We start from the raw sequence: 19,191 nt of genomic DNA, 5'->3' as shown, positions 1-19,191 counted from the left end.
TTTTCCCCCCTTGTGATAATAAAACATGTTTTTCATGCAGCACAGTGTAGTATAAAAATCTTTACAAGAAATGCACGGCAGCAGCAGTGTAACTGTAACTGTGGTGAGGTCATTATGTATGTGTGTTTTCTCTGCTTTGAAGCCTGCGTGAGGTTTTCATTGTGTGTGTGTGTGTGTGTGTGTGTGTGTGTGTGTGTGTGTGTGTGTGTGTGTGTGTGTGAAAGTGGTAACCCCTGTTTAAGACACAGGATGGAAACCTCCTTGGCTGCAATGCTTTGTCACAGCGCCAATTTTCTTTTTTCACGTCATGTGACTCGGATTGCGGCTTGCCAGAAAACATTTGTTCTCTTATTTGAGCAAGATTTCCTGTCCATCACACGAACATGACAAACCAATTTTAACTTTGTATTTCCTATAAGAGTATACTTCAAACACAGCCTAAGCTCTTATGATTCATATAACACTTCATATAAATCATTAGATTTTAGCAAAAAGCATTTCAGTGCTTGCTTTCTTCTATGCCAACAGGACAGAGATGCACTAAACTTTATAAATGCTTTTGATGAATTGGGGCATGGTCGTTTTTGAGGACCTTTATATACTGTAACTGTAGTAGGTTGACTGGAGTGAATTCAACAGTATTTACAGTATCATAAACGAATGCTATGCAAATCATTAACCACGTAAGCCCTATATACTCGACAAATAACCAAAATGTTACGAGCTCAGCTTGTAGATCGGCTAATTTCGCTATTCAAATGTTTAAAAACATTTTGCCTAGAATTAAATGCCCAAAATAGGGATGCCAGATAGAAAGTGTTATAAAGTGTTAAATCAAAGTGACTGCACAAAGTCACTGCACTAGTTATAGATTACATATATATCTATGGCTAACAGCCGAAAGGGTCAAGGGAAGTTCCCGAAATTATTTTTGAGTCATTTTGAATAAATTAATTCGAAAAAGTCATTACAGCTCTAAACATATAGTGTGAACCATTTCCCCCCCTTTTCTCACTTCCTCTATCACATAGTAAGTCTGCCAGACTCCCTCCACAAGCAATACTGCTTTAAAAAAGATTTCCTCTTTTACTGGTCAGTCCTCCTGAGTGGTGTGCAGCAGTTGGGAACTTCTAGTTTGGGTTTTTGGACAGGTTGGTTGGTTATTGGTTAATCATTAGAATTGTGTGATAAAGGTCTGTGAGTTTTTCCACTTTCGAGCTGTGTGCTACAGCAGTAGCCCTACAGTCACAGTGGCAGGCAATGGGGCCCTCCTCTCAAACCACTCAAATGAGGAAGTTGAGTGCTGTGTTGGTAACAGCTTCCTTTTACAGCTTTCGCCCTGCTAACAGGAAGAGAGAGAGGATGAACGAGTAAGAGAGGACCTACACACACACACAGACACACACACACACACACACACACACACACGCACACACAGACAAAGTGAAAGATGAAAACAGCTAGAAAGAAACACTGAATCAACTTTGGTTTGCTGTCGTGTGTTTTTGGGAGCACATGCAAAACGTTTGAGCTTCGGGCTCTTCAGTGAGAAACAGGATGCCAAGGTATCAACAGTGGTACCATGGCAATATAACGCGATCCAAAGCTGAGGACCTCCTCTCTCACGCAGCGACTGATGGAAGCTTCCTTGTCAGGGGCAGCGAGTCCATACAAGGAGCCTATGCCCTCTGTGTTCTGTAAGTACAATCGTGTGTTACTATGCACCCTGTGTGTCCCAGTACTGTGAATGTTATGCATAATACAGTTCAACAAAGCCTAGGATCCTCATTCTTGTGCAAGGAACCAAATCTAAATGCAGCTTGTATTCAGAAGTGATCTGAACTTATGGAAAATAGCCCAGGAAGTGTGATCAAACGGGTAAGGTGTTCTTCACTTAAATACATTGGAAAGACATTTTGTATTATTAGATTTTTTATACAAAGAGATGTTCACTATACCATGTCACATGGTTTGCATATCAAAGCAGTGTTGAGCCAGTTTCCTCTTAACTGCATACTACACTACTATGAAGCGACAACCTTTGGAAGTCATACATTTGCATTGTCAGCTTTCTTTTGAATAACTGCTAGACAAGTGAACTAATGCAAACTGGAACAACCGAAAGATCAAACTGAATAAAGGATCTTATAGGAATCTATACACATAATCATATATCAGTGGTATACCGTATGTTAATCTTATCCATTGCCAGGCTGCTATCCATACACTTTTTTACTTCTGTAAAATGAAAATGAAAGGGTGCTTTGGTTTATCTACAAGTTCTTTTTTCCATGAACCCTATCTGGACATGTTATAATAGACGACCGTTTGGTAAAAATAGCCGATCTACAAGATCACAACACAACACACAATGCGTTGTGACCTTGTAGATCGGCTATGGTTTGGTGGAGAGGGAAAAATGGAGGGGGCAAATATAAACTCCCGGTCAACAACCTTTATCTGTAGGGTTTAATTTGTTAATACACATACGTACATTTCTATGCTTCAAACCTGATTATTGAATCAGATTCTGAAATTGGAAAGATCAGGTTTGATGTAGATTTTGACATTTTCATGTTTTACTTACAGATTCTCGAACTGTGTATACACATACAGAGTCCTGCCCAATGAGGAGAAGAAGCTATCTGTCCAGGTGGGTCAAACAAGGTGGAAAATAGAAGCACATGCTAAACATGTGTGTTTCACATACCGATACATGATTCAAGCTATTTCATAGCATTTGTCAGGTGGTTGAGACTACAGTTTCACTGAGCACTTCTGCTTTTGACAGTCTTATGAAAAGTAATGGCTGACAGGCAGATGTCTTAAATGTCACAGTGGTGGAAGAAGAACTCAGAGTAAAAGTAGCAATACCACAATGTAGAAATACTCTGTTACAAGTAAAGTCCTGTATTCAAATTTTTACTTTTGAGTAAAAGTACAAATGTATTAGCATCAAAATGTACTTATAGTACCAAAGAAAAAGGACTCAATGTGAATGGCCCATTTCATTTTATTTTTTTAAATGTTTAAAATCTTTTAAAAAATAGTAACAAAGTACAAGCTCACAACGCGTCGCATCGTGATGTGTTGTGTGTACATCAGCTATTTTGGAATAGACAAAGTGTAAAATAGGGCTTAATTGGTTTATGTATGTTTTGTAATAATAATCTAAATCTACAAATTCAATTGTAGCTAAAGTTTTAAAATAAATGTAGAGTAGTACAAAGTAAAACATTTGCCTATGTATTGAAAAATGGAGATACTCAAGTAAAGTAAAAGTACATCAAACATTTTTACTTCAGTACAGTACTTGAGTAAATGTACTTAAATGTCACAGTGCTGAAGAGGATGTAGAGAAACAACATTGATCAATGTCTTGGAGGAGCTATTGACTGTAGCAACTTTTTTTCTTGAATGAGTCAGAATTACATGTTGTTGGGACAATAGCAGACCAAACTAAGGTTAAATGTATGGTAACTTTTAGATGTACATGTATAGAATATATATAAACGTTGAATATTTCCTCCCCATTTGAATTACTTCTATCTTGTATTGTATGTTATGGCAACAAACTGCTGCCGTTGGTGAATGACTGCATACCATTTAATTCCAAATTGACTCTACGTATTGTAATAGACATCTCAAATAGTTAACCAAGCTTTCAAAGTCTACCAGTGTGCAACACTTCCTCCCGCAAATCCATCAGGGTGTATTCTCTGTATCTGTTATGCAAGCATCCATTCCCAGTAGCAAGAACACATTTCAACACCAAAGATGGGTACATTTTGTTTGGTATTGTCTTTATAATAGTTATGCCAAGTAGTACAAGGTGCAAGAAACATTCTTCATACACTTTGCAGCCTGAGGAGGGAATGAGAACATTAGCTGTCATCTATAAACAATATATAGCCTCAGACTACCAGTGGGTGGTCTGAGGTGACTGCTTCAAGTTAAAAAAAGAATTGTTACAGATAAAAACTTCAACAGAAATCAGTGAAGTTGCATGTCAGACATTTTGTTGTTTTATGTTATTTAACCAATTAAACCCAAACACCCTTAATAAAAAATACCTCAACTGCCTTTTGTTTTGTTCGAAATGTAAATCGGGCGTCATGGTCAGGACTCTGGAGTTACACTAGCTACAGCTAGCTAACCATAATAGTATTGCAGCTGAACTATAACTTGCTTGCTTGAAGAGTCAAAAAAGAAACAACCTAGAGGCAGAGACGGCCACTTAACACGCAGAAAACAATGCACCAATGAACCACATGAACCCTAGCGTCCCTATTCTGGGGCGTACAGTACATTCGCCCAAAATAGCTGATCTACAAGCTCATGCGACGCGTAGTAAGCTTGTAGACTGGCTATTTTCGACAAAGAGATGATGTAGAGGGGAAAATGGAGGGGGCCGTATAGACCCCTGGGGGACTCCGGTTAACTAAGTATATGTATAGGGTTTAACTGATTCATCTCTAATGAATAGAGAGACGGAGAGACAAAAAATAATTTGCGTAGGAGAGACACAAAAAACAAATTGCGTGGGAGATACACAGAGAGAAAGAAAGAGGAAGGGAGAGTTAACAGTATGCTAATTTGTGCTCCACAGGCGTCTGAGGGCGTCCCCATCAGGTTCTTCTCTGATGTGTCGGAGCTGGTGGATGCCTACTACAGTCCCAACATGGGTCTGATCACAAACCTCCAGTACCCCGTCGCCAATGAGGAGGAGGCAGAGGAAGAACAAGGTTAGGAGCCTCTCTACCTTATCCTAAGACTCTATATATGTCAGTGGTTCTCAAAGTGAGGTCTGGGGACCCCCAGGGGTCCTTGGGGGGTTCCAGGGGGTCCCCAGCTGAATTTGTTAATATCAGTCAAAATCAGTTTAACCACTTTAACCCTATTCACATCAACTGTTCGAAAATAGGCAATCAACAAGCTCACAACGCATCGCGATGCGAAGTGTTGTGAGATTGTAGATGACAACACAAATCTTGTATGGGGTCCCTGGCACAAAATATATTCAGATGGGGGTCTGTGTCCAAATACATATTCATTTGGGGTCCTTGACATGAAAATGTTTGAGAACCACTGATGTGTATATGTAATAAGCAGAGTGCTTGGTCTGCTTTGGAAACTGATGAAAAAGTCTGTCAAGCACAGCTGTCTGCACACTGAAGAATAAGCTCCTGGTAATTAAATCACTAATTAATTACCGGAAGCCCAGACCACAGACCTGCACCAGGCCTGTGAGACCAAAACGTAGTGAATTAAAGGGGGTGACTGATTTTGTAATTGGATTTCTGGTTTGGTTACTACAGTATTTTTCAGTGTGTGGATATTTCTCCTTGCTGCAGTTTCTTCTTTATCCAGCCAGGCTGGATGTGCACTGCACTGGTGACCTTTTTTCCATTGTCCTACAGATGCCACTAACCAGCCACCACAACTGCCACCTCGGAACTTCACAGCCAACGATGTGAAAGACAACATGGTTGAACACACCAACCTCTCCCTGTCTGACACCTATCTGCAGAGACTGCAACATATGGACATGTCAACGTAATCGCATTCTTATCAAATTCCCCACTTCCCCCTATTTTATAGGCTACTCTGTCGTGCGAAAATAGGCAAAAATAGTGGCTGTACAGATCTGCTAATTCTGCCAGTTTAAAAAAAACGTGTAGTTAAAAAGAAAGTGTGAACATTTTTGAAAATATTAGACAATTGTAGATCTGTTATTTTGTGTCATCTTTTCAATGAAACAAGTTATTCTTATATAATCCTTCAACGGCATACTTTTCACAAAAATTATTCCATATAAATGTGTCTGACTTCCCTAAACACTATCATACCCGATACTCACGCCAAAATGAAGTAGGCACCAGAAATATACTGGAATGTATTTATCTATGTATTTTAATGTTAATAAATACCGTTTATGACGGGCGCTAGACCCTGCAGTATTTCTCTCTGAGTGGTACTTCTGTATAGACGAATCCACAGAGCGCTGTGGTGTCAGACTCCTGCTGCGGTGTGCATTCTGACACCGCAGTTATGATTGCGCCAGGGGAGCGCTCTGTGGATTCGTCTATAGAGAAATGCTTTAATGGCAACGGGAGGTGTCACCAAAATGACTGCTAAAATGAGTAAACCAAGTACTACTGCATATCTAAAGCTAGTCTATGTCCATTCATTATACAAAGGTTTTGATTGTGCACATTATACACAGTACTGTGCGAGTTAAGAATGACTAACATGATCCTGTCTTATCCCAGATTACCAGAGGAACACCAACAGGCCATTCAAGAATACTTCAGGACATCCATATGTTTAGATGCAGAACAAGTACAGAATGGCATTCCCAACCTTCCCAACCTGAGGAAGCTGACACTGGCGTTCTGTAAGAATCTGAACAGGTATGGTTAGTTACCTGTGGCATATTGTGGAGAATCTCTTCAGATATATTAGAGTGAAAAGAAATAACAAACAATGGTGGTTTACAGAATATTTAAAGGAGCACTCATATAATTGGTCCTCACTAATGCTCATAAGGGGCTGTGTGTGGACAGTTCAGAAATCTGATCATGAGCATTAGAGCCTTTCCCCCCCTTTTTTTTAACAAAAAGGTGCAACTTACACAACATAAACAAACATTTACCTAACACACAAACAAATAAGTTAACAGCGCAAACATATAGTCATAAGTCAAGAGAAATAATAGCACACTTTAGGAATGATAATGAAGCTACAGTTGAAAATGGGTGAAATGCTCCTTTAAAACAGCATGTGGTTGTAGATAATGTTTAAGATTCTTGTATGTTTTATTCAAAAGTCCTTTGCTTATTGTTATTAATTTCCACTTTCGTCTCTATTATCTAGTACATTTCTGATTTATTCTCCATAAACATCCCTCCATACATTCCATGTTTATGCTGACATTGAACCTAAAGCCACTCATGTGGTCATGTCTTTGTTTTGTAGTGAGATTTCCAACATCCTGCCTACTCTGGAGGCCCTGCAGAGGGTATTAGACCAGCAACTCTCTCCAGGGCCTGGGCGACTCAGGTCTCAAGTGAGTGGCCCTTTTAACCCTGTTCTGTTAACCAGTATGTACATCATAATGTTAAAGCTGATATTGATATCATTTTTATTTAGACAAATGATGAAAAGAAAATAATACACCCACACAGCTTTTAAAAATGTGCGGAATAAATATAACATCCCACAAAAAATATATATATTTGCTTTTGACATTTTGTTGACACTGTAAGCTGACGGCCGCCATTTTCCACGTTGCTTCTGCTTTTGTTGTGGAAGGTACTTTTTCCCCCCTCTATGCACGCTTGGAGGCAGGTGCCACATTACATTGGTGCAAACTGCATGAGTGCTACCTCGTAGACATGACTGAGGGAAATAAGGAACCTTATACCACACCGGTGTTGTGATGTGGAGTGGGACATCTAGTGGCTGAATGTTGTCAATAGCACATTTACAGGAATACTGCACCACTGTCAAATTTGTGGACGTGTGGACGAGTGGACGATTTTGACACACAGTTTTTTGGCGCTTAGCTGCATGATAATACAACAACCAGAATTCACTGCGAAGGCTTGGTTCACGAGCAGTTCTGAAGGACATAACCGTGTATTGATTACTCCTGCCGATAAAGACATGGAAATAAGGGTGAAAAAGAGTAGTGTTCCTTTAACGTTTTGGATGTTCTTGAACTCATGAACTAAACAGTGGGACTTTGATCTGCTTGATATTCATTAAGTCATAACTGGTGAAAAAATTAAGTTCTCCTCTCTCTCTCTCTCTCTCTCTCTCTCTCTCTCTCACACACACACAGAAAATTATTAACTCATCGTATGTGTGTTTTGTTTCCATTTCTAGGTTTCTTCTGACTCAGGTCAAATTATATCCTTTAGGCTTGAGCAAATGACAAAGCTGCTGTACTCAATAGAGGAGAAGGTACTGCAATAAACTATCACAACACAGACCGCGCATCTCTCACAACTCACAATATCATCAGACTTGACTTCTGTTTTTTTCTTCAGGCCAAAAGTGCTGTGTTTGAGTCTGTTGGATATGACGGAGGCCACAGAAGGTCTCTCATCCCCCCTGTGTCTTTTGAGGTACTCTGAGTTCAGTTTAACCCATTAAGACCGGGAACGCATCTGTGTGTCATTTTAGGATTTCTTTGGCTATTCAAAAATAGCAGATCTACAAGCTCGTAGCACGGCACCGAGTGCCGCGCTACGAGCTTGTAGATCTGCTATTTTTGCAAATCATTGAATATATATATTTTTAAAGCAAACATTTGTAACACAAATCTTTGCTTCAGGGGGATTCTACAAATGTCTTCTAAATCCTAACAATTTTAAACTTATGTTGCTGTAATATCAGTGGTTCTCAAACTTTTTTTTTTGTCAAGGACCCCCAAAATGATATGTATTTGGCCGCAGACCCCCATGCCCCATCTCAAAATATTATTTTCGCTTTTAAAAAATAAATATATTCAAATATTTACAAAGATTTTCATGATTTTTCTTCAAAAATAGCAGATCTACAAGTTCATAGCTATGAGCTTGTATATATGCTATTTTTGAATAGCCATAGAAATCTTAAAATGACACACAAATGCGTTCCCGGTCTGATGTTCAATGTTCATTGCAGGAAAAGTTCATTTAATTTTATTTTGTTTTTAGCATGATGGACAAGGATTGCATTTCTCCTCGATTGTTACAGGTCAAGACAGAATCTCTTGGTATATCCACGAAGATGGTCCTCAAAGTGGACGTTGAAAGTGGCAAACTCTTCCTCAAGAAGTCCAAAGATGGCCCCGAAGACAAATTCTATGTGCACAATAAAAGTAAGGGACTGTTATATGCAATTATGTTCCCAACTATTACTGTACAGTACACATGCAATGCTGTGAATTATTAGTAAGTGTAATGTAATTCTCCAGCAGTGGTGGAAAGAAACTAAGTACATATACTCAAGTACTGTACTTTTACAATTTGAGGTACTTTTACTTTACTGGAGTATTTCCAAATTTCAATACTTTTACTTCTACTCCACTACATCTCAGAGGCAAATATTGCACTTTTTACTCAATTATTTGAAAACTTTAGTTACTAGTTACTTTGTAGATTTTTATTATTATTACAAAACATTTTATACATTTGAAAACTTGAGAAACGGGACATTCTGCATAATGAGTACTTTCTACTTTTGGTACTTTAAGTATATTTTGATACCAATACCTTTGTACTTTTACTCAACAAAATGTAGAATTCCAGACTTTTACTTATAACAGAGTATTTCTACATTGCAGAATTGATACTTTTACTTAAGTAAAAAATGTGAGTACTTTTTTCCACCACTGTTCTCCAGTCCTGCAGCTGGTGAAGTCCCAGAAAGTGCATGCCAAACTCATGATCGTGTTGGACACGGAGAAAGAGAAGATTGTGCGCAAAGAGTTTGTCTTCGACGACACAAAGGTAATTCATTATTGAATGGAGTTCACTGATGTGGCAAAGGCATCTGCCTACAATATGAGTCGGGAACTGATTTGGCACTGACATTTCTGCCCACGGGTGGCTATCAGTACACTGCAACAGAGAATGTTCCCTATGTGTAATTAAATAAATAAATCTATAATTAATATGTGTTTTTATCTCTACATAAACTAATAACAACAACAACAATAATAATTATTATTATTATTACATTGTTGTTGTTGTTATTAATAGTAGTAATAGCAGTGTTGATACTAGTGTACTAGTAGTCTATATATCTCTTACAGTAGCGTATTGCTTATAAGTTAAATAGTAACAGATAGTTTGTTTGTTGTTCCTGTGATGTTTGTTGTGGTGTTTCGGCAGAAGAGAGAGGGGTTCTGCCAGCTCCTCCAACAGATGAAAAACAAACACTCTGACAAACCCGAGCCTGACCTGATCACCATTTTTGTTGGCACCTGGAACATGGGTACTGTTGGTTTAATATTCAATACTGATTCATTCTCCTTAACAGAAAGAATCAAATCAATATTAAGAGTTGACTCTTCAGTTAAGTGGTGCACCATAATAGGGCAGCAACTATCCATTATTTTCTTAGCGATTATTCTATCGATTACTTTTTTGGTTAAATGAATAATCGAGAAGCATTTAAAAAAAAAAATATATATATATATATATATATATATATGTTTCTTTTTCGTATATCAATGAATCGCTTAAACCACTTAGGCGTTTTTTTACACTTCGTCAAACAACGCTGTCATGCAAAAATAATGAAAATAGCTTTAAATAGAGATCAATTATGAATTGATTATTTTAATCAATTATCGATTATCAATTGTTATCCATTTATAAATGGTTAAATCGATCCGTTCGATTAAATGCTGCACCCTTACGCCATGAACCAACAGGAGGATGCAGTCTTCCCAACAGCATGGAGTCTTGGTTCCAGTGCAAGGGCCAGGGAAAGATGAGAGACGACACCGCCAACCAAATCCCACATGATATCTACATCATTGGAACTCAAGAGGACCAGCTGGGAGAGACGCTTTGGGCTGACACCTTGAAGAACACACTGCGGAACATCACTAACCTCAGCTTCAAACAGGTGAGTGTGACACATGGCACAGCTGAGCGGTGGAATGCGTGTCTGTTATGGCAGTGGTTTTCAAAGAGGGTTGCCGTGACACACAAGAGGTGGCGCCAGAGGAAAAGAGAGGAAAAAGCCATTTCACAACAGGGGGCCACAGCCAGAGGCTATGGCTATTTGGCCATGGCATGGAAAAGTGTGGGAACCCCTGTATTATAGGGCATAAACTATATCTTCTAACTTCTAGATGGCAATCCACACTCTCTGGAACATTCGCATTGTGGTCCTAGCGAAGCCAGAGCATGAGAACAGAATCTCCCACATTTTCTCGGACAGCGTCAAGACAGGGATTGCCAATACACTGGGTATGTGATCACCAAACCCCTCCATACCATTTGAGTGACCCAACCCAGCATAAAAAAAGAGATGAGATGGATAGATACGTTCTGTATCGGTACTCACCACATGTGTATTTTGTAGGAAACAAGGGAGCAGTGGGCGTGTCCTTCATGTTTAATGGAACATCCTTTGGCTTTGTCAACAGTCACCTGACCTCTGGAAGTGAGAAAAAACTCAGGTTAGCTACAAGTCAGACTTCTTTTTTTCCTCAATTCTGTTTATCTTCTTCCCCTTTTTCTCCCAATTGAAATTTTTCCTTATGCCATTTCCCCTTCCCTTTGTACTGTAAATCTCTTGTTGATGCTGACCACTACTGGTTGGTTTGGGGGTAGACACGTGACCCCTCCGATAAACATGAAATCATAGTTCTGACATCAGCATACTTTAAAACTACTGTATCTTTGAATAGACAATTTTGTTAAAAATGTGATATTATTATTGATGTACCATGGGTCTTAAGACTCTGAATTGAAAGGTGTCCGCAATTAAACTACAAAATAGAGATTCAACATCAGTGACAAAACTTTTTGTATTGCTGCATTGCTTCTTCATGGATAATATGGCTGAAATTAACATGTTGCAAAAATGCCTCATACCAGATACATATATACATTTTTTATAATATTTGCTGAATTTACAGACGCAATCAGAATTATCTCAGCATTCTCCGATTCCTGAATCTGGGAGATAAGAAACTGAATCCCTTTGACATCACACATCGATTCACCCACCTCTTCTGGCTTGGTGATTTGAACTACAGGCTGGAACAACCATCGACAGTAAGTTGCAAAGATATAGGAAGATGACAATAACATACAAATATAACAACATCGATAGACAATATGAGGTCCAGCGATTTCCTCAAAACACAATTAACAATGTATTTGTAACATTTGAGAACTGGTATGGCATATTGTCACTATGGAGAGGAAACCTTGTATGTCCAAAACCCTTACATTTGAGGAATTTGTTAATTTCATGTAGTCCTCACCATCATGTAATACGTTTGCCCCAAATTCCTAACTTTAATTAAAATGTCTGGTCCAAATAAAGTGACACAATTCAACTGTGACGCAAATCAAAGTTGACATAATTGCTGCATTAAGTTGAGCCCATTGCTCATTGTATATTATTTGCATCAGAAGTCATCAGAAGAATACGGTTGTTTGGCCTGTGTCACTCTTGTCATCCTCTAGCAGTCTAGCAGTCCTATACAGCGCCTGCTGACGTCACAAGGCAGGAAGAGCCACTGATTTGCATTGTTTGCCTTTACAGGAAGCTGAGAACATTGTGATGAAGATCAAACAGCAGCTGTACCAGGAACTCCTCTGCAAAGACCAGCTCAACATAGAAAAGCAGGATGGGAAAGTCTTCTTGCATTTTGGTATGCAATTAACAAATGCAAAGAAGTTGATAGTCTATCCATCATATATACTATAGTTAATTCAGTTAATTCAGTTTATACACATTTGTCCACTCTCAGAGTTGCAAATGGATAAATGGATTTTATTGTGTAAGCATAAAGCCAACATGGATTAGATGTTTTATAATAACTCTGCACTCATCATTTGTCAGCATATACTGTACATCAAATGGTTGAATACACCTGTCGTATTTATTTCCCTTGACTTTAGATGAAGAGGATATCACTTTTGCACCCACGTATCGCTTTGAAAGAGACACGCGGGAGAAGTATGCTTACACAAAGGCCAAAGCCACAGGGGTAGGCTTCACAAGTATTTTTCCTATATGGCTACTTGTCATCATGTGTCTAACTATAAGCATAGTGTAGTCACAGTCACAGTTCATAATGCAGCAATAAAGAGTTACAGCTTTAGATTTGGAGGCCCTCTTATACCTTAAATCTCCTATTTGTTATTATGTATCTTATTTCTACTTCTGTTAGTCTGTTTTCTCTTCTGTTCTGTGTTTCCTACTGTGGTGCAGCTATGACAACTGTCCTTTGATGCAGAATCAGATTTAGTTTCAAGCCATCCAAATCTGAATGTCTGTAAGATACTGTATGTGGTGGCTCATGACAAATTCCTGATATTAAAACGTACAGTAACTAGGCTTCTTTTGCATAACTGCCAACAATATCAGATATCTGTGTTAAAGGTAGGGTAAGTGATTTTCTTTGGTTAAAATAAGTGTTAAATAGCTCTATATTCTGATAGTACTCATTGCTATAGAGTGTTTGTTGTTCAGTAAAAGGAGTCTCCGATGTCTCTCCAGCTCTTTATTAAACAGAAATGCATTTTCAGTGCTCTCTCCTGATTGGCTTACATTTTGTCACCTGAAAATGTACTATATTCTGTTTACTATACAGCTGGAGGGACCCCTGTGACCGAACAAATGCTCTGTAGCAATGATTACTATCAGAATATAGTACTCTAACCTTTTTAACCAAAAAAAAATAAAAAAAAAAATATATATATCACTTACCCTACCTTTAAGTGTAAAATCTTGTTGTGAATAATTAACTTCCCATTGAGTGTTTTTATGGACCAGGAAAAGTTTGAGTTTTATACCCCTATGAGATTTATTCTACTGTTGTGTTATCCATATTAAACTAAGAAATGTTCACTTGTTCCCAACTTCCCATACAATCTCTGTATGCAGGCATTCCACCTCTTCATCTTTCCCATTTTATTCTCTACGGGACATTCCCAAAAATTCATGTTGAATGAAATCATTCCTATTGGAGGGAATGCCATACCCAGGCTTACAATGGAAGTTACTAATACTACTGCTGTGGACTAACCACATCATCACACCCATAACCATCAGACTGAGAAGCTTGTTTCTGTAATGCCTGATTTATACTTGGTTGCGTGTCGGTGTCGCGTAACTAAGCATTATATCACCTATTATGGCCAGGTTGTAGAACACAGCTTTTGAAAGTGAATAGCTAACTACTTCCCTACTCCACAGACAAAATACAACCTCCCATCATGGTGTGATCGTGTCCTACGGAAGTCATACCCACTTGTTCATGCTGTCTGCCAGTCATATGGTGAGTAACTACTGAGAAGAAATATTGGAAAGTGTTCTTTTGACTAGTGGTTCCCAACCTTTTCTGGATCAGGGCCCAGTTGAAAATCTCAAAAGTGTTCACCCACCCATCTGACCACTTAAAGGACGACTTCACCACTTTTCAACCTATCTTCATATAATAGGTCCTCACTAATGCTCTTGATAAAATTATACCATTTTTTTCTACTTGGTCTGTGTCTCATAGGAGAGCTGTGGACAGTCCAGAAACCCGTCTACCAGTGACATCATCGTTAGGCAGGATTTTTTTTCCCAAAAAGATTTTTAAAAAAATATTCTGATTTTTATTAAGGCGAGAACAATGGGATCTATTATTGCATTGCAACTTTCCAGGAATACAAAGCCTGCAGTTTCTATTAGCTTGGATTCCCCATTGATGATGTCACTGGTAGACGGGTTTCTGAACTGTCTACAGCCCTCCTCTGAGACACAGACTGATTAGAAAAAAATGGTATCATTTTATCATGAGTATTAGTGAGGACCTATTATATGAAGATATGTTGAAAAGTGGTGAAGTCGTCCTTTAACTTTAGTGGTTAGATGGGTGGGCTGCACGCATTTTCAGGTAAGGTTTATTTAAATGATCAATTGATTGTGTTTCTGCTTGGATGTTCCTTTTTATCTGTATCACAATCACTTTTTTCAAGGTTTTAAAGGAGAAAATCCATGACCATGACATTTATTTTATTTTTTTTAACATATTTTTAAAATCTTGGTGTTTTGCCAATTACTTGGGGGCCCCCCAGCAGGCCCCGGCCTACAGGTTGGGAATCGCCAGATTAGGCACATCATGGTCATAATTATGTGTAACCTTCTCCGTTTGCAGGGTGCACTAATGATATCATGACAAGTGACCACTCACCGGTTTTCTCCACATTTGAAGTCGCTGTGACCTCGCAGTATGTCTCTAAGCATGGTAATTTTAACTCTTTATGTCCCATTGGAGTTAAAATGTCTTCTACAAACACTTCAAAAGTTTATGTGACTGACAACTATAGTTTATGGGCTAATCATTTATTTTCTGTCCAACCCAGATCCAAACAGCATGTCTCAGGGTGGAATCAAGTTTATGAATTGCGTTGCCACCTTAAAGACAAAATCAAAGACGAAGTTCTTCATTGAATACCATTCCAGTTGTTTGGAGAGTATGTTGCATGAATTGACCACATAATAGCAGCTAACATAGACGTTGGTATGTAGGCTAATTTAAGATAAGAACTACAAAGGTTACTCTCAATCTCCACAGAAAGTGTCAAGACCTCGGAAGGAGAGAACACAGAGGAAGCAGATGGCTCGATAAAAGTTCGGTTCGGAGCTCAAGTCGAGGTAAACTGAGGGTGGAGTTTTTTCATTGTGTCAACTTATTTATCTGGCTGTGGGGAACCAAAATGATTATTTACTGTCTCCATCTTCTATTTCTACTGCAAGCTCGTCCCCATCATCTCTGATCCAGAGTATCTTTTGGATCAGCACATTCTCATCTGCATCAAGTCAACAGACTCTGACGAGTCCTATGGTAATTGACCATATTCACACGTTCGCCAATGGCACACAGAATTAGATCTAACAAACCTTCATCAACTCTCTTGTTGTCGTGCTGTTCGTACAGGAGAGGGCTGTGTTGCGCTGCGAGCTGCAGAGTACTGTTACACAGAGTTCCATGTCACCCTGACCCACCATGCAGAGAAGACTGGCACCTTGACGGGGGGCATTCAGTTGCGCACTGCAGAAGGGAAACAGACAGAAAAGTTATATGGTGAGTCTGAAAAGCAACACTATGGCACAATATCCCCTGTTGCGCTGGTTCTCAATGTGGGATCCAGGGACCTTAATGAACACTAATATGTGTCTGTAACTGAGAGAGTTTATAAATGGGGTCCATTTGGTTCCATTTGTACACTCTGAAAGTTATATCACCAGGATTTTACAGTATTGATTGAGGTCCCAGAGATGAAAATAGTACCAAATGGCCTTAATGCAAATCAAACTGGGGCTCGAATTAAAAAGGGTAGAGAATCACTGAGCTATTACTAAATAGCCGATTAGTAGTCGATTATTCTTTCCCCCCTTTTTCTCCCCAATTGAGTCGTTATGCCAATTCATTCCTCCCCACACACATTTCTGTGTTGTCACTGCTGTTGTACCCTTCTGACTCACCTGCCAGTGAGGAGCCCCCACCGGGAGGACGTAGGGCCTTCGTCCTACTCCTCCCACCCAACACTCCCTTTTGACAGGTGCCGCCCCAGCCCGTAGGAGTACATGCAATGACCAATATCACCCTCCCTGCCCGGCTTCCCTCCCCCAAACACGGGCCAATTGAGTTTGCATGACGCCTGACAAAGCCGGATGCACCACGGTGGATTCCAACCCACAACCTCCGTGGTGGTGGGCAGGGACTTTACCACTGCACCACCCGAGCGCCTCAGATTCAACTTAATTAATATTCCAGTAACACTTCCATTTCCTATCTTGTTCCCTCTACAGATTTCATCAAAGTTGAGAGAGATGACCCTGCCACCTCGAAGGGCAAAGGAATTGACTATAACAAGTAAAGGAATTACTTTTGTCTCATGGCTTCTTTACCAAAATGTCCTAAACATGAACTTGGTGGGACATTTATTTTGTATGTTCCTTTCTGTTGAACAGGTTTTCAGAGTCGATGAAAAATCATGCATTTGACATCAATAACCCCAGTTACATGGGAGTGGGCATCAAGTGCACTGCTGATCGGGGCTGGAGCTACAGCATGCCACCAAAAGCTAACGCAATGCATGGGCAAGTGGGAAAAGACCACAACATGGGCAACATCTCTCCTAAAAGGTCTGGTTTTGACGCCAGCATTCATAGCCCCACAATAAAAGCATCAAGTCCTGTGTAAGTACTTCTACTTGTTTTGGTAAGATGGAACATTGACATTCACATTCAAAATAATACTCAGATGATGGGAAAGAAAATGTAAAGTGTAGTCAATTAGCTTAAACTGAAAATTCAGGGTGAATCTGAAGCTTGATGACCTTATTCTGTATCTTCTAGAGACGATGGTGAGCCGGGAAAGGAGATGTTTGACAATCCCCTGTATGGTTCGATGGGGAAAGCATCAGCACGGGGCAAGGAACAGGAACCCCAGCACAAGGACCATCTTACAGATCCCTTCGCCTTCGCCTTTCCCAAAGCCTCAGAGGGGGATGCCGATCGTCCCCCAGTGCCCACACCCCGCATCCGATCCTACACATGCACTGAGAAACCTAAGCCATCAGCATCCGGCACCACACTGTACCCTTCCACTTTCAAGAAGCCGGTGATGACCTCACGCTCAGAGGGTGGGCTAGGGCCTGGCAACAACCGACCTCCCTTGCCGGCCAAGTCCCGTGCAGGCCAGTCCGAACCCCAGACCATTAAACCCAGAGATTACAGAGACAGCTCTGAACTCCCCTGTAATAAACAGCGACAACCAGCGAGGCCCAGCCAGCCACCCCCCAAAGAGAGTAAGATATACTTTGTTATTTTCAGCATGCAGCCAAATGTAAAATCTGCCATTACGCCATCAAGGCTCCACCAAAATACATTTTAGTCGACTAAACTGTAGATTTAGTCGACAATGATCTTATGATATTTAGTCAACTAAAACTAGACAAAAACTAAAACATTTCAGATGACTAAAATATAACTAAAACTAAATGGAATTTTATTCAAAAGACTATGACTAAAACTAAATCAAAATTTGCTGTCAAAATCAACACTGTCTTCGGGGCATCATACTGATCATTCTCACCATGTTGTGCTAACAGAACAACCCTCATCAAACTCCATTGGCAGAGGTAAAAACTAGCACATGATTAATTATAAACTGCAGCTAGCTCTCAATTTGTACTTGAACATTTTGGACCGACAGACTGACCAACCAACCGACAGAGGGGCTTAATACTAGCTGCGAAGTAATGGCAAAAATGTTTTTATACACTACTACTATTGTACTTCCTGCTGCTTCTTGCTACTAGGCTAGGCAAGGCAAGACAAGGCAACTTTATTTGTATAGCACATTTCGACAACAAGGCAATTCAATGTGCTGTACATAAAACATCAAGCAAAGGAAACACAAATTATAAAATGACATTAGGATGCATAAATCAAAAGAAGTAAAAATGTATAGATACTACAACTAAAACTAATACTAATAATAGTTCATATACACTGATACTGTCTTTACCTGATGCAACTCTATGATCTTGTCTTTCTTTAGTGCAACACGAGACTCAGCCATCGAAGACGGGTCGCTCTGTGAAGTGAAGTCACACAGCGGTGAATGGCTCAGCCAGAGCAGCTTCCTGCACTGTCTGCAACTGGAAAAAACCAAAGACATTGAACAAAACCTAATAGTTCTGGAACAGTCATTAATTTCCTTAATTAAACTGAAATGAAGGTCTGGCTGGTACTTGACTTATCATTTGCATTAATAGAATAAGCCTCCAAATGAATGTATTTCTACTGAACTCTGAAGAAACTGGGAAAACATTCTGCTAGCAAATCATTCTGTTACATTCCATGTAATAAATGTATGCAATAGAAAGCTTATTATTACCACTCAGTATTTGCTTGCCTTGCACAGACATTTTAATACCGGCTTTGAATGTGTACATTAGAGTTATCAATAAATGAATAAAATGACAATGCTTAAATTGGCTTCAATTATCTTTTACATTGCCTGGTCTCTGCGCTATTAGATAACCAGTAGGCTCCAATGACCTGTGTAGTGTATATTGTACTGTGTCATTTGCTCCCCCCTGCTGTTGTCCTAAATAACTGCATGTTAAAAGTGTGCTATCTGCAATCCATACTGGTAAAACAAAACAAAAAAATCTAATAATTTGAGAAAATGTTAACTTTTAGAATGTTGCCTTTTATGCTACTTAATAACATTAAGGAATCATTGGGAATCTTTGATGCCTAGGCTAGCCCTGAAACATGACTGTCATACCATGTGAACCATGGCTATTTGATGCCCAAAATTGGCACGCCAGGTCAAAATACAAATAAAAACATTCTCGAACAAAGATACATTTAAATGCCTTTTTAACCCTGTGTTACCCTCGGTCCTTTGAAACGTGTTGATGCTTCGACTTCGAAGACAGA

At 39.4% G+C, this 19,191-nt stretch overlaps 1 protein-coding gene across 1 annotated transcript; it reads left to right on the top strand.

Moving 5' to 3' along the window:
* Positions 1–1,300: 1,300 nt before the first annotated feature.
* inpp5d (inositol polyphosphate-5-phosphatase D) lies at positions 1,301–19,112 on the top strand. The gene is made up of 27 exons (XM_084066708.1): positions 1,301–1,697; positions 2,590–2,653; positions 4,610–4,745; positions 5,421–5,556; positions 6,273–6,413; positions 6,979–7,069; positions 7,891–7,968; positions 8,055–8,132; positions 8,746–8,869; positions 9,394–9,500; positions 9,885–9,987; positions 10,430–10,626; positions 10,856–10,973; positions 11,089–11,185; positions 11,648–11,786; positions 12,283–12,391; positions 12,642–12,730; positions 13,942–14,023; positions 14,888–14,977; positions 15,096–15,206; positions 15,308–15,387; positions 15,490–15,577; positions 15,671–15,817; positions 16,546–16,609; positions 16,708–16,935; positions 17,095–17,546; positions 18,302–19,112. The coding sequence occupies exons 1-27, from the start codon at positions 1,558–1,560 to the stop codon at positions 18,346–18,348; spliced, it is 3,336 nt and encodes a 1,111-aa protein (XP_083922834.1). The 5' UTR covers positions 1,301–1,557; the 3' UTR covers positions 18,349–19,112.
* Positions 19,113–19,191: the final 79 nt, after the last annotated feature.

The sequence above is a fragment of the Gymnoscopelus microlampas genome, assembly GCF_963454915.1.
Source record: "Gymnoscopelus microlampas genome assembly, chromosome: 9".
Taxonomy (NCBI): domain Eukaryota; kingdom Metazoa; phylum Chordata; class Actinopteri; order Myctophiformes; family Myctophidae; genus Gymnoscopelus; species Gymnoscopelus microlampas.
Note: the sequence above shows the minus strand (reverse complement) of the source record. Positions and strands in the feature narration are given on the sequence as shown.